We start from the raw sequence: 15,292 nt of genomic DNA, 5'->3' as shown, positions 1-15,292 counted from the left end.
GCTAAGGTCTACTCAACGCTGGTCTGACCAATCGAAATCTATGCTTCAAGATTGTGTTGATCACGCGGACTGGTATTTGTTCCGGGTAGCCTATGAGAATAACATCGACCAATACACGGATACGGTGACTGAGTTCATCAGGAAGTGTATAGGAGATGATGTACCTACTGTGAGATTTAAAACCTACCCAAACCAGAAACCGTGGATAGATGGCAGCATTCGCGAAAAACTGAAAGTGCGAACCACCACATTTAACCACGGCAAGGTGACTGGGAATATGGTTGAATACAAACAGTCCAGTTATGCCCTCTATAAGACAATATGTGTTTTTATTTAACCTTTATAGAATATAGTGCCCTCCAAGCTCATCATTAAGCTCGGGGCGCTGGGTCTGAGTACCCCCCATTTTGCAACTGGGTCCTGGACTTCCTGACGGGCCGCCCCCAGGTGGTGAAGGTAGAAAACAATACCTCCACTTCGCTGATTCTCAACACTGGGGCCCCACACGGGTGCATGCTGAGCCCCCTCCTGTACTCCCTGTTCACCCATGACTGCGTGGCCACGAACGCCTCCAACTCAATCAGACGACACAACAGTAGTAGGCCTGATTACCAACAATGACGAGACAGCGTACACGGAGGAGGTGAGGGCCCTGGGAGAGTGGTGCCAGGAAAATAACCTCTCACTCAACATCAACAAAACAAAGGAGATGATCATGGACTTCAGGAAACAGCAGAGGGAGCAGCACCCTATCCACATCGACGGGACAGCAGTGGAGAAGGTGGAAAGCTTCAAGTTCCTCAGCGAACACATCACTAACGATCTGAAATGGTCCACCCACACAGACAGTGTGGTGAAGAAGGCCAACAGCGCCTCTTCAACCTCAGGAGGCTGAAGAAATTAGGCTTGGCCGCTAAAACCCTCACAAACTCCAGAGGGTGGTGCGATCTGCCCAACGCATCACCGGGGACAAACTACCTGCCCTCCAGGACACCTACAGCATCCAATGTCACAGGAAGGCCAAAAATAACATCAAGGCCATCAACCACTGGAGCCACGGCCTGTTCACCCCGCTATCATCCAGAAGGCGAGATCACTGTTAAATAGCCATCACTAGCCGGCTTCCACCCGGTTACTCAACCCTGCACCTTAGAGGCTGCTGCCCTATATACATAGACATGGAATCACTGGTCACTTTAATAATGGAACACTAGTCACTTTAATAATGGAACACTGGTCCCTTTAATAATGGAACACTAGTCACTTTAATAATGGAACACTAGTCACTTTAATAATGGAACACTGGTCACTTTAATAATGGAACACTGGTCACTTTAATAATGGAACACTGGTCACTTTAATAATGGAACACTGGTCACTTTAATAATGGAACACTGGTCACTTTAATAATGGAACACTAGTCACTTTAATAATGGAACACTGGTCACTTTAATAATGGAACACTGGTCACTTTAATAATGTTTACATACTGCTTTACTCATTTCATATGTATATACTGTATTCTATTCTACTGTATTTAGTCAATGCCACTCCAACATTGCTCAATCTAATATTTATATGTTTCTTAATTCCATTATTTTACTTTTAGATTTGTGTGTATTGTTGTGTATTGTTAGATGGAGCTAGAAACACAGGCATTTCACTACACCCGCAATAACATCTGTTAAATATGTGTATGTGACCAATAACATCTGCTAAATATGTGTATGTGACCAATAACATCTGCTAAATATGTGTATGTGACCAATAACATCTGTTAAATATGTGTATGGACCAATAACATCTGTTAAATATGTGACCAATAACATCTGTTAAATATGTGTATGTGACCAATAACATCTGTTAAATATGTGACCAATAACATCTGTTAAATATGGACCAATAACATCTGCTAAATATGTGTATGTGACCGATACAATTTGATTTAGATTTTGACATACACAATCCACGTCTCAATTGTTTAAAGGCTTAAAAATCATTTTCTAACCTGCCTCCTCCCCTTCATCTCTAACCTGCCTCCTCCCCTTCATCTTTAACCTGCCTCCTCCCCTTCATCTTTAACCTGCCTCCTCCCCTTCATCTTTAACCTGCCTCCTCCCCTTCATCTCTAACCTGCCTCCTCCCCTTCATCTTTAACCTGTCTCCTCCCCTTCATCTACATGTCTCCTCCCCTTCATCTTTAACCTGCCTCCTCCCCTTCATCTTTAACCTGCCTCCTCCCCTTCATCTTTAACCTGCCTCCTCCCCTTCATCGACACTGATTGAAGTGGATATAACATCAATAAGGGATCATAGCTTTCACCTGGATTCACCTGGTCAGTCGGTCATGGAAAGAACGTTTTGTATAGTCAGTGTGTATATATATCGGCCAATCAGTATACAGCATCCTGCCTGTATGACAGGAACCTACGTCTCTCTTTCCTCTACCAGCTGGTGGTGGGTGGCAGTGCCAGTGGCTGGGGACCTCTGGAGGACGACTTCTCCTCTATGGACGGTCGTTCCTGGCTGCTCCACCCCGGGGGTACCCGTATGCCCGTGTGTGGTTCTGACGGGGCGGCCTTCGCCTTTATAGAGAAGTCCAACACGCGCTACGCTGTCACCACAGACATCAGCCTGGGTCAGGATGCGTTCATACAGTTTGACTTCTCAGCTTCCTGCTCTGTCACCAACTCCTGCTACGGTGAGAGAGCCACTGGGGAGAGGAATGGACATAAGAGGTTGTCAGTGGGGTTGGTAGAGTGGTAATTATACGATAGGTTCACAAAAAAAAAGGTTATAGGGAGTAATGAAATTATACCTTTCATTGACTATGATTGATTTGCTCGTGTAGTATTGAATACCCGGGCTACGCTAGGTAAACATGACTTTACAATAAATACTGATGTCTTGTGTCTCTCTGTGTGTCTTTCTTGGTCTTCTCTTGTCCATCACAGCCATTGAACTAGAGTATTCTCTGGACCTGGGTCTGAGCTGGCAGCCTCTGGTGAGAGACTGTCTCCCCACCAGCCCAGACTGCTCCTCCTACACCTTACAGAGACTGCTGGTAGCAGACACCTACAACAAGTGGGGCCGAGTCACTCTGCCAATCCCCACCTATGCCAGGTCAGTTACATGTCGTTGGACTGCCAATCCCCACCTATGCCAGGTCAGTTACATGTCGTTGGACTGCCAATCCCCACCTATGCCAGATCAGTTACATGTCGTTGGACTGCCAATCCCCGCCTATGCCAGGTCAGTTACATGTTGATGGACTGCCAATCCCCACCTATAGCAGGTCAGTTACATGTTGATTGACTGCCAATCCCCACCTATAGCAGGTCAGTTACATGTTGATGGACTGCCAATCTGCCAATAGGGCAACTGAAAGACACAGACACTAGAATGCATGTAAACATTCACGCACTCTCTCTGGTGCTCTCTCTCGTGCTTCTACACCTGCATTGCTTGCTGTTTGGAGTTTTAGGCCGGGTTTCTGTACAGCACTTTGAGATATCAGCTGATGTACGTAGGGCTATATAAATAAATTTGATTTGATTTGATTTTGATCTGGTGTGTCTGCAGGTCTCCAGCCACTCGGTTCCGTTGGTTCCAACAGGCTCCGTTTGACAAGCAGCAGACCTGGGCTCTGGACAACCTCTACATCGGAGACGGCTGCCCTGACATGTGCTCCGGACACGGACGTTGCCAGCAGAGCTCCTGTGTGTGAGTGAACGTACCCACCAGTAGGGTTGCAAAATTCTAGAAACGTTCCCAAAGTTGAGGGTTTTTCCCGAAATCCTGATTGGAGGATTCCTACCAGAGTTATCACACAGTCCACACATCATTATTTTTTATTCTAGCACTAGAATAAATTTTAAAAAGTAAGAACTATTCTGGAACTTACTATCGTTTCAGCTATTTGAATCATTATAATATGAATTTGGGATAATATCTCCCCCCCTCTCCCCTCCCCATGTAGGTGTGATCCAGAGTGGGGAGGGGAGTACTGTGATGAGCCTGTGGCCCCTCTGCCCTCCCAGCTAAAGGACAGCTTCAGCCGAGCCCCCTCTCTCAGCCACTGGCACCTGTTGACTGGAGCAAAACTCAGTAGTGTGTGTGGGGCCGTGGCATCTGGTGCTGCACTGCACTTCAGTGGGGTAACTGTCTGTCTGTCTATCGGTCTGTCTGTCTGTCTACCTATCTGTCTACCTATCTATCTATCTATCAATTAACCTATCAGTCTATCACCAGAATTTAAATTAGCCCAAAACATGGTCTGTTCGTATCTCTTCATCTAACCTGTCTATCTTTCTTTCTCACTTCTTTGATCTCTCTCTCTCTCTCTGTCTCTCTCTGTCTCTCTCTGTCTCTCTCTCTGTCTCTCTCTCTGTCTCTCTCTCTGTCTCTCTGTCTCTCTCTGTCTCTCTGTCTCTCTGTCTCTCTGTCTCTGTCTCTCTCTATCTGTCTCTCTCTCTCTCTCTCTCTCTCTCTCTTCCCCCCTTCCCTCTCTCTCTCTCTCTCCCTCCAGAGTTGTAGTCGTCAGCTGGTGACAGTGGATCTGAACCTGACCAACGCAGAGTTCATCCAATTCTACTTCATGTACGGCTGCATGATCCCGCCTAGCAACCGTAACCAGGGCGTGCTGCTGGAGTTCAGCCTGAACGGAGGCATCAACTGGAATCTGCTGACAGAGATCTTCTATGACCTGTACAGCAAGCCTGGGTACGTGTTCTACATTAAACCTACTGTACTGTGTGTATATATATATATATATATATATATATACGGTTGGAAGTGTAACAGACCGGTTCATTGTCCCGACCTGGGTTCCAACCAGGGACCCTCTGCACAACAACTCTTCATATTCACTGACCAAAACAAAAAAGTCAAGAAGGTCTGTTTACGGAAACTTCTACGAATCTTACCGGGACTCTGCTTTCTCTTTCACATCAGATGTTCCAGTCCTAACCTGTGTGTGTGTGTGTGTGTGTGTGTGTGTGTGTGTGTGTGTGTGTGTGTGTGTGTGTGTGTGTGTGTGTGTGTGTGTGTGTGTGTGTGTGTGTGTGTGTGTATCTAGATTTGTCAACGTGCTGCTACCCCCAGCAGCCCGTCAGGAAGGGGTGCGTGTGCGCTGGTGGCAGCCGACACACGAAGGAGCGGACCATGGCGACTGGGCGCTGGACAACGTTCTGATTGCCGGCTCTGACCCGCGGGCTCAGATAACTGACACATTCGGAGGGGTGGCGCTGCCCAACCACGAGAGAGCTCCCGCCGATGGTACACCCACAGGCAGGATAGGACTCCTCAGTGAGGGAGAGGAGGAGAGCACCTCAGGTATATACACAGGGGATCTGGACAATGCCACCACACACACCGCCACAAGTACACATCACAACTACAGGTACACACACAACTACAGGTACACACACAACCACAGGTACACACGCAACCACAGGTACACACAACTACAGGTACACACAACCACAGGTACACACACAACCACAGTTACACACGCAACCACAGGTACACACACAACCACAGGTACACACACACAACCACAGGTACACACACACAACCACAGGTACACACAACCACAGGTACACACACAACTACAGGTACACACACACAACTACAGGTACACACACACAACCACAGGTACACACAACCACAGGTACACACAACCACAGGTACACAGACAACCACAGGGACACACACAACCACAGGTACACACACAACCACAGGTACACACAACCACAGGTACACAGACAACCACAGGTACACAGACAACCACAGGTACACACACAGGGGCTTTGTCAGTCACGCGGGCCCTAGTTCCTGTGCATGATTTTAGTGATCGTCGAGTTAAACTATCAACTTTCAAGTTAGGTTTCATTCTATTAGGCAAAGACCACGTTAAATGCAACTGCTTTAGCAGAAAACTATTATACAGAATCTTTAACTGTACGAAGTCAACAGAAACAGGCATTTTATTTTTTATAATTCTCTCCCCCTTATTTCTCTCCCTTTTTCTACCTCTCCCCGCTCTCTCTCTCTCTCCCTCTTCCTCTCCCCTATCACTCCACCTCTCCCTCTCCCCTCACTCTCTCTCCCTCTTCCTCTCCCCTATCACTCCACCTCTCCCTCTCCCTCTCCCCTCACTCTCTCTCCTTCTTCCTCTCCCCTATCACTCCACCTCTCCCCTCACTCTCTCTCCCTCTTCCTCTCCCCTATCACTCCACCTCTCCCTCTCCCTCTCCCCTCACTCTCTCTCCCTCTTCCTCTCCCCTATCACTCCACCTCTCCCTCTCCCTCTCCCCTCACTCTCTCTCCCTCTTCCTCTCCCCTATCACTCCACCTCTCCCTTTCCCTCTCCCCTCACGCTCTCCCCCTCTTCCTCTCCCCTATCACTCCACCTCTCCCTCTCCCCTCACTCTCTCTCCCTCTTCCTCTCCCTCATCACTCTCCCTCTCCCTCTCCCATCACTCTCCCTCCCTCTCTCCCCTCCAGTGAGTGACCATTGGCTGTTCAGTGAGGACTGTGCGGTACAGAGATTCTGTAGTTCTCCAGACGGTGTGATGGTGTGTGGTAGTGACGACGGGAGAGAGGTGTACGCTGTCACACATGACATCATACCCGACAAAGACTGGGTCATGCAGTTCAAGGTAAGTGACTGTGTCTGTTTGTGTGCAGTGATTTAATTCGGTACCGGTGCCTCTTGTAATATAATGAACACCTGTTCCGGGGCACCTAAAATGACTAATGTCACCTTTTGTTATTCTACAATGGCTTAGATAGATGTGTTTCCCTGGTAACAGATAGCAGACATCTTTGTTTTGGGTGTGAATACAGACAGCATTATTAACATATGTGTCCATTGAGGTTACGATAACGGAGTATGTATCCCCGTGTGTCTTTACAGATAGCAGTGGGCTGCGGTGTTCCAGAGCGCCAGGCAGAGCGCCAGGTCCACGTTCAGTACTCTGTGGACTTCGGTGTGTCCTGGAGGTACCTGGTGCTCCAGTGTCTCCCTGCGGACCCTCGCTGTGGAGGACAGGTCTCCCAGCCCAGCGTCTTCTTTCCTGCCCGGGGCTGGAAGAGGGCCGTCTACCCCCTACCGGACAGCCTGACAGACACGTGAGTGACACTTGGGGGGGGGGGGTCCTGTTATATCAGCAGCCCTTGGGGGGGGTCCTGTTATATCAGCAGCCCTTTGGGGGGGGGGGGGGGGGGTCCTGTTATTTCAGCAGCCCTGGGGGGGGGTCTTACATTGGTTCTGGAACTATATTATGTGTTATGTTCTGCAGCGCGGTCCGTTTCCGGTTTTACCAGCAGCACTCGGACACCCAGTGGGCTGTGGAAAACTTCTACATCGGGCCGGCCTGTGACAGCCACTGTGGGGGACATGGAGACTGTCTAGACCAGAGATGTCTCTGTGACCCAGGCTTCACTGGACCCAACTGCTACGCCAGTACTTCTCTCAAGGTATCAATCAGTTCATCAATCTTTATTTATTTAGTTCATTTTCATACAAGTTGTTTCTATCCGGCTCAAAGACCACGTCTCATAAGGCCACGTCTCATAGGACCGCGTCTCATAGGACCGCGTCTCATAGAACCGCGTCTCATAGAACCGCGTCTCATAGGGCCACGTCTTATAGGGCCACGTCTCATAGGGCCACGTCTCATAGGGCCACGTCTCATAGGGCCACGTCTCATAGGGCCACGTCTCATAAGGCCACGTCTCATAGAACCACGTCTCATAGAACCACGTCTCATAGGGCCGCGTCTCATAGGACCGCGTCTCATAGGGCCACGTCTCATAAGGCCACGTCTCATAGAACCACGTCTCATAGAACCACGTCTCATAAGGCCACGTCTCATTGGACCGCGTCTCATAGGACCGCGTCTCACAGGACCGCGTCTCATAGGACCGCGTCTCGTAGAACCACGTCTCATAGAACCACGTCTCATAGGGCTACGTCTCATAGGGCCACGTCTCATAGAACCACGTCTCATAAGGCCACGTCTCATAGAACCACGTCTCACAAGGCCACGTCTCATAGAACCACGTCTCATAAAGCCGCGTCTCATAGAACCACGTCTCATAGGGCCGCGTCTCATAAGGCCACGTCTCACAAGGCCACGTCTCATAAGGCTACGTCTCATAGGACCATGCCTTTTTAACACTCCATTAACTCTTGTGTGTGTAACAAAGTGTTGGGAAAAGAGAAGAAGAGACATTCCCCTTCTGTGGACAATAAAGTATCTATTCTATTCTTATAGGCGTCTCTGAAGGAGCGTTTTGACTGGGAGGGGGCCCCAGGTCCTCAGTGGCAGGTCCTGGAGGGGGGCCATCCCTGTACTGACTGTGGGGTGCTGGTGGAGGGGACAGCCCTGTACTTTGGAGGGTCAGATGCCAGACAGGCCGTCACCACTGACCTGGACCTTCGCGGAGCCAAGTTAGTAACTCTACTGTTAGTCTTCTCAGGGTTCGGGTTATACAATTTGTATATAGTCATTTTCTGTCAATTCAGGGTTTTTAAGTTTCCCTTTCAATGTGTGTATGTGTCTCGTTTGGAGGAGTTGGGAGAAAACACAACACAAACGTAATCTTCCTCTTCTTCTTCTTTAGATTTGTAGAATACTGGGCCAGGATCGGCAGTGAAGACAACATGACCATGTGCCATCGCCCAACCTGTCGTAAAGAGGGAGTGCTGCTGGACTACTCCACAGATGGAGGTATGAAACAACATAAACAGACAGACATTTAGAAATAAATCCACGTAGCTCCATCAGCACGGGAATCCTAACGATTAACCTGATGGAGAACCAGCAGGGGAATCCTAATGATTAACCTGACGGAGAACCAGCAGGGGAATCCTAACGATTAACCTGACAGAGAACCAGCAGGGGAATCCTAACGATTAACCTGATGGAAAACCAGGAATAATATTAGAATATTACAGAGATCCATCACTTCATCCTCATGTCTCTCTCTCTCTCTCTCTCTCTCTCTCTCTCTCTCTCTCTCTCTCTCTCTCTCTCTCTCTCTCTCTCTCTCTCTCTCTCTCTCTCTCTCTCTCTCTCTCTCTCTCTCTCTCTCTCTCTCTCTCTCTCTCTCTCTCTCTCTCTCTCTCTCTCCCTCCCTCCCTCCCTCCCTCCCTCCCATCCCTCCATCCCTCTATCCATCCATCCATCCCTCTATCCATCCATCCATCCCTCCCCCTCCCTCTCTTTCCCAGGTGTGTCCTGGACCCTGCTCCATGAGATGGACTATCTGAAGTATGTGTCTGTGAGGCGTGATTACATTGTAATACCAGAGGAGGCGTTATCTAATGCTACAAGGTTGCGGTGGTGGCAGCCCTTCCACGTCTCCTCTGGTCTGGCGACATCCGGGCCGGAGCGCGCTCAGTGGGCCGTCGACAACATCCTGGTGGGAGGGTCCGACATCAACCCCTCCACCCTGCTCGACAACTTCGATGAAGGTAAACAGATTGTGCTGTATCACCTTCGGAAAAGAATGGGAGTGTCTTTCTACGTTTTTAAATGCCCTTAGACAAATCTAAAAAGGACAATGGACAACCAACTATTCTTCTTCTCTTTCTCGTACCACACGTCCCCCCCGTCCCCGTCCCCCCCGTCTCTCTCTCCGCAGAGGGTGTGTCACATGAGGAGAGCTGGAGCTTCTATCCCAACGCGGTGCGTACAGCAGGCTTCTGTGGGAACCCCTCTTTCCACCTCTACTGGCCCAACAAGAAACAGGACGAAACGCACAACATTCTGGCCACCCGCGAGCTCATCGTACAGCCTGGGTACATCCTACAGTTTAAGGTATAACCTCTCAGCATTTACAGCTCGGCAGCATCCTACAGTCTTACATACAGTATTTAACATGAACAATAACAGCGGTCCAAGAAACATTCCTGTGGAACACCATATTTAAAGGATAGCATGAATTCTTGGTTTTAGATAGCTGCTGCAAACCCATCTTAGTATTTACAACATGGCGACATCACACAGTTTAAGGTAACTGTTACTGTTTATTATTCTTGTGTAAGTCTGAGTCCTACTCTCGTTTCTCTTCTGTGTAGATTGTGGTCGGTTGTGAGGCAGACAGCTGTGAAGACCACCATTCTGTCCTGCTGCAGTACAGGAAGGATGCCAGGTGAGATGCTGCTAATGGAGGAAGCGCTAGCTAAATGCCTTCCTCAGACAGTACACAGCCAGGTTTTGGGTCAATTCAGGGGAGAATGACTGCTGTCCCCCCCCCCACTGAGCTAGCCTGCAACTGCTTTGCAACTGCAAAGCACTGAGCTAGCCTGCAACGCAACTTCCAGAAGTAGCTCAAACTGCGCATGTAATGTCTACAAAAATTTTCCACAAGACACAATCTTAACCAACTTCTTGGGTTCCAAATGCGCTACTGAGTCTTCACAAAGATAAACGGGTCACGTGACCGATGGCTTTGTCCATTCATATATACAGTCATTGGGTCAAATCCATTTCAATTCAGTCAACTCAGGAACTGAACTGAAATTCTAATTACAAAATGTTCCTCATTAAAAGTGATTTGGAATTGACCACAACCCTTCTTTCACCTCCCTCTTCCCCCCCTCCCCTCCCTCCTCTCTCTTCCCCCCTCCCTCCCCTCCATCCTCCCCTCTCCTCCCTCTTCCCCCCTGCCCCTCCAGCCTCCCCTCTTTCTCTCACTCTCTCTTGCCCCCTCCCTCCATCCTCCATCTCTCCCTCGCACTTCCCCCTCCCCTCCATCCTCCCTCTCTCTCTCTTCCCCCCTCCCCTCTCTCTCTCTCTCTCTCTCTCTCTCTCTCTCTCTCTCTCTCTCTCTCTTCTCTCTCTCTCTCTCTCTCTTCCCTCTTCTCTCTCTCTCTCTTCCCCTACCTCCCCCACTCCCCTCCATCCTCCCTCTCTCTCTCTTCCCTCTCCTCTCTCCTCTCTCTCTCACTCTCTCTCTCTCCATCTCTCTTCTCTCTCTCTCCCCCTCTCTCTTCTCTATCCACTCTCTCTCTCTTCCTCTCTCTTCTCTCTCTCCCCCTCCCCCTCCATCCTCCCTCTTCCCCCTCCCTCCATCCTCCCTCTCTCTCTCTTTCTTCCCCCCTCCCTCCCCCTCCCCCTCTTCCTCTCTCTCTCTCTCTCTCTCTCCCCCTCCCCTCCATCCTCCCTCTCTCCCTCTCTCTCCCTCCATCCTCCCTCCCTCTCCCTCCCTCCCTCCTCCCTCTCTCCTCTCTCTTCCCCTTCCCCTCCATCCTCCTCTCTCTCTTCCCCCCCTTCCCTCCATTCTCCCTCTCTCTCTTCCCCCCTCACCTCCCAGCCTCCCTCTCTCTCCCTTTCCCCCTGCCCCTCCATCCTCCCCCTCTCTCTCTCACTCTCTCTTGCCCCCTCCCCTCCATCCTCCATCTCTCCCTCGCACTTCCCCCCTCCCCCTCCATCCTCCCTCTCTCTCTCTTCCCCCCTCCCTCCTCCCTCTCTCTCTCTCTCTCTCTCTCTCTGTCTCTCTCTCTCTCTCTCTCTCTCTTCCCCTATCCCCTCAATCCTCCCTCTTCCCCCCTCCCCTCCATCCTCCCTCTCTCCCTCTCTTTCTTCCCCCTCCCCCTCCCCCTCCATCCTCCCTCTTTCTCTCTTTCCTCCCCCTCCCCCTCCATCCTCACTCTCTCTCTCTCTCTCTCTCTCCTCTACCCCCCTCCCCTCCATCCTCCCTCTCTCTCTTCCCCCCTTCCCTCTATCCTCCCTCTCTATCTTCCCCCTTCCCTCCATCCTCCCTCTCTCTCTCTTCCCCCCTTCCCTCCATCCTCCCTCTCTCTCTTCCCCCCTCCCCTCCATCCTCCCTCTCTCTCTCTCTTCCCCCCTTCCCTCCATCCTCCCTCTCTCCAGGTCTGACTCATGGCAGCTGGTTCAGTCAGAGTGTATTCCCTCCTCTGTGAACAACGTGGGCTGTTCTCCCTTCATTTTCCATGAGTCCACCATCTACAGTCCAGTCAACAGCTCCAGCTGGACCAGGGTCACTGTTCAGCTGCCTGACCACGTCTCCTCAGGGTAGGACCGCTGTGTGTTTCTGACCACGTCTCCTCAGGGCAGGACCGCTGTGTGTTTCTGACCACGTCTCCTCAGGGCAGGACCGCTGTGTGTTTCTGACCAAGTCTCCTAAGGGTAGGACCGCTGTGCGTTTCTGACCACTTCTCCTAAGGGTAGGACCGCTGTGTGTTTCTGACCACGTCTCCTCAGGGCAGGACCGCTGTGTGTTTCTGACCACGTCTCCTCAGGGCAGGACCGCTGTGTGTTTCTGACCACGTCTCCTCAGGGCAGGACCGCTGTGTGTTCTGACCACGTCTCCTAAGGGTAGGACCGCTGTGCGTTTCTGACCACGTCTCCTCAGGGTAGGACCGCTGTGCGTTTCTGACCACATCTCCTCAGGGTAGGACCGCTGTGTGTTTCTGACCACGTCTCCTCAGGGTAGGACCGCTGTGTGTTTCTGACCACGTCTCCTCAGGGCAGGACCGCTGTGTGTTTCTGACCACGTCTCCTCAGGGCAGGACCGCTGTGCGTTTCTGACCACATCTCCTCAGGGTAGGACCGCTGTGCGTTTCTGACCACATCTCCTCAGGGCAGGACCGCTGTGTGTTTCTGACCACGTCTCCTCAGGGCAGGACCGCTGTGCGTTTCTGACCACATCTCCTAAGGGTAGGACCGCTGTGTGTTTCTGACCACGTCTCCTCAGGACAGGACCGCTGTGTGTTTCTGACCACGTCTCCTCAGGGTAGGACCGCTGTGTGTTTCTGACCACGTCTCCTCAGGGTAGGACCGCTGTGTGTTTCTGACCATGTCTCCTCAGGGTAGGACCGCTGTGTGTTTCTGACCACGTCTCCTCAGGGTAGGACCGCTGTGTGTTTCTGACCACGTCTCCTCAGGGTAGGACCGCTGTGTGTTTCTGACCACGTCTCCTCAGGGCACGACCGCTGTGTGTTTCTGACCACGTCTCCTCAGGGTAGGACCGCTGTGTGTTTCTGACCACGTCTCCTAAGGGTAGGACTGCTGTGTGCCAGAATGCTGCTGGTTTCAGGTCATGCGCATAGAACCTAACTCGTACCCCCCCCCCCCCCCCCCCCCCCCCCCCCCCGCTGTGTGATAAAGCAAGTCCTACACGTTTTGTCTCATCTCCCCTCCCGTCTCCTCCCCTGCAGAGCCACGCAGTTCCGTTGGATCCAGAAGGAGGGTGCTGGCGAGCGTCATGGCTGGGGGGTGGACCAGGTCTACATCGGGGAGGCATGTCCTGGGATGTGTAGTGGTCATGGTTACTGCACAAGCGGGGTTGTCTGCATCTGTGATGAGGGACACCGTGGTGGGTAGCTGATAAGACTACAACACTGACACAAAGACTACAACACTGACACAAAGACTACAACCTCTCACACAAAGACTACAACACTGACACAAAGACTACAACACTGACAAAGACTACAACACTGACAAAGACTACAACACTGACAAAGACTACAACAATGACACAAAGACTACAACACCGACACAAAGACTACAACAATGACACAAAGACTACAACACCGACACAAAGACTACAACACTGACACAAAGACTACAACACTGACACAAAGACTACAACACTGACACAAAGACTACAACACTTACACAAAGACTACAACACTGATACAAAGACTACAGCACTGACACAAACCACTCTTGTAATCATAACCTGATGGCCTTAACTTCTACCCTCTGAGTCTGGTTCCGCTCAGTCTGTTGTCTTTCTTACAGAGAGTTCTAAATGACAATTGATTGATTGATTGATTGATTGAAATCTAGCATTCATTTTGGTTCTCCTGCCTCCATCTCCCAGGTGATGACTGCTCCCTGTCCAGCAGTGACCTACCTAGCTCAATAAAGGATAACTTTGAGTCAGGCAGCGTGTCAGAGGAGAGCTGGCAACTCATCCAAGGGGGCGGAGTAGGAAGTGGGTGTGGCCAGCTCTCTCCCCACGCCCACGGAGACTCGCTGTACTTCAACGGCTGTAAGATGAGGCAGGCGATCACCAAGCCTCTGGACCTGACACGAGCCAGGTATGGACTGGACAATGGATTGTACTGTACTAGCCTAGCCTAGCCTACAGTCTATCCAACTACTGAAGGTACAGTGAGAGAAGTTTGTTATACAGTACAGTAATTGTAAGACGAGGCCTGCGGTCACCAAACCTGTTGACGTCACACGAGACATGTACTAGTGGACACTGGACCATACTAGCGTAGCCTAGCCTAGCGTAGCCTAGCCTTGCCCACACAGGACCATACTAGCATAGCCTAACATAGCTTGTCCTAGCCTAGTCTAGCATAGCTTGTCCTAGCCCACTACTGAGGCCATTGAGATCAGTATTACTAAAATGGAAAACTTGGAGGCTAAACTTGTAGAACCTAGTCCATCCAAAAATACCAAGGTATTCTTACCAAAACTATCTCTCTCCCTCCCTCTTTCTCTCCTTTACCCCCCCACCCCCTCCCCCTCATCTTTCTCTCCCCCTCCCCCTCCCCTCCTCCTTCCCTCTTCCCCCTTCCTCACTCTCTCTCTCCCCCTCCCCTCCTCTCTCCCCCTCCCCCTCTCTCCTACAGTAAGATCATGTTTGTGCTGCAGATAGGCAGTGTGTCCCAGACAGACAGTTGTAACACAGCCCTGGACCAGGAAAACACAGTGGACAGGGCAGTTCTGCTGCAGTACACGGTCAATAACGGAGTCAGCTGGCACGTTATCGCCCAGCACCAGCCCAAAGACTTCATCAAGGCCCAGAGGGTTTCCTACAACATCCCACTGTGAGTGAACACGACGCTAACGCACACACACGCACACACACACGCACACTCGCACGCACGCACGCACGCACACACACACACACACACACACACACACACACACACACACACACACACACTCTCTCTGAAAGCTAGAGAGTGTACTAACACACCTGACTAGTTAATCCAGTGTTTCCATGGACAACCTGTTACTTTCCAGCAGCAAGGTTGATGTCCACTAGTCTAAAAACACACATACTGACACACTAACTGCCTACTCTTGACCTCTGACCTCCTCTCCTCCTGCCGCCTGCCCCAGAGAGGCGAGGGCTAAAGGGGTGGAGCTGCGGTGGTGGCAGCCACGTCACGACGGAGCGGGACATGACCAGTGGGCGCTGGACCACGTGGAAGTAGTGCTGTGAGTATCGCCGACCAACCTGGTACCCCTGGTCCCTAGAGAACCTAGAGAACCTCAGTCTGAGAACC

General features: G+C 50.9%; 1 protein-coding gene across 2 annotated transcripts in view; it reads left to right on the top strand.

Moving 5' to 3' along the window:
• reln (reelin) overlaps positions 1–15,292 on the top strand; it is a 293,151-nt gene that overhangs the window by 271,247 nt on the left and 6,612 nt on the right. For both annotated transcript variants that reach the window (XM_090213321.1, XM_090213329.1), the window contains exons 48-66: positions 2,452–2,701; positions 2,955–3,123; positions 3,583–3,723; positions 3,980–4,157; positions 4,529–4,722; positions 5,078–5,334; positions 6,508–6,662; positions 6,920–7,134; positions 7,305–7,482; positions 8,283–8,458; positions 8,632–8,738; positions 9,242–9,484; positions 9,655–9,830; positions 10,091–10,164; positions 11,889–12,050; positions 13,196–13,353; positions 13,867–14,086; positions 14,630–14,827; positions 15,126–15,224. In XM_090213321.1, coding sequence (XP_090069447.1) covers positions 2,452–2,701; positions 2,955–3,123; positions 3,583–3,723; positions 3,980–4,157; positions 4,529–4,722; positions 5,078–5,334; positions 6,508–6,662; positions 6,920–7,134; positions 7,305–7,482; positions 8,283–8,458; positions 8,632–8,738; positions 9,242–9,484; positions 9,655–9,830; positions 10,091–10,164; positions 11,889–12,050; positions 13,196–13,353; positions 13,867–14,086; positions 14,630–14,827; positions 15,126–15,224 — 3,350 coding nt within the window. The remainder of the gene's footprint in view (positions 1–2,451; positions 2,702–2,954; positions 3,124–3,582; positions 3,724–3,979; positions 4,158–4,528; positions 4,723–5,077; positions 5,335–6,507; positions 6,663–6,919; positions 7,135–7,304; positions 7,483–8,282; positions 8,459–8,631; positions 8,739–9,241; positions 9,485–9,654; positions 9,831–10,090; positions 10,165–11,888; positions 12,051–13,195; positions 13,354–13,866; positions 14,087–14,629; positions 14,828–15,125; positions 15,225–15,292) is intronic.

The sequence above is a fragment of the Oncorhynchus mykiss genome, chromosome 2 (genome assembly GCF_057628025.1).
Source record: "Oncorhynchus mykiss isolate SJ-2025 chromosome 2, ASM5762802v1, whole genome shotgun sequence".
NCBI classification, from domain to species: Eukaryota; Metazoa; Chordata; class Actinopteri; order Salmoniformes; family Salmonidae; genus Oncorhynchus; species Oncorhynchus mykiss.
This window is presented reverse-complemented; position numbering and strand designations above follow the sequence as displayed.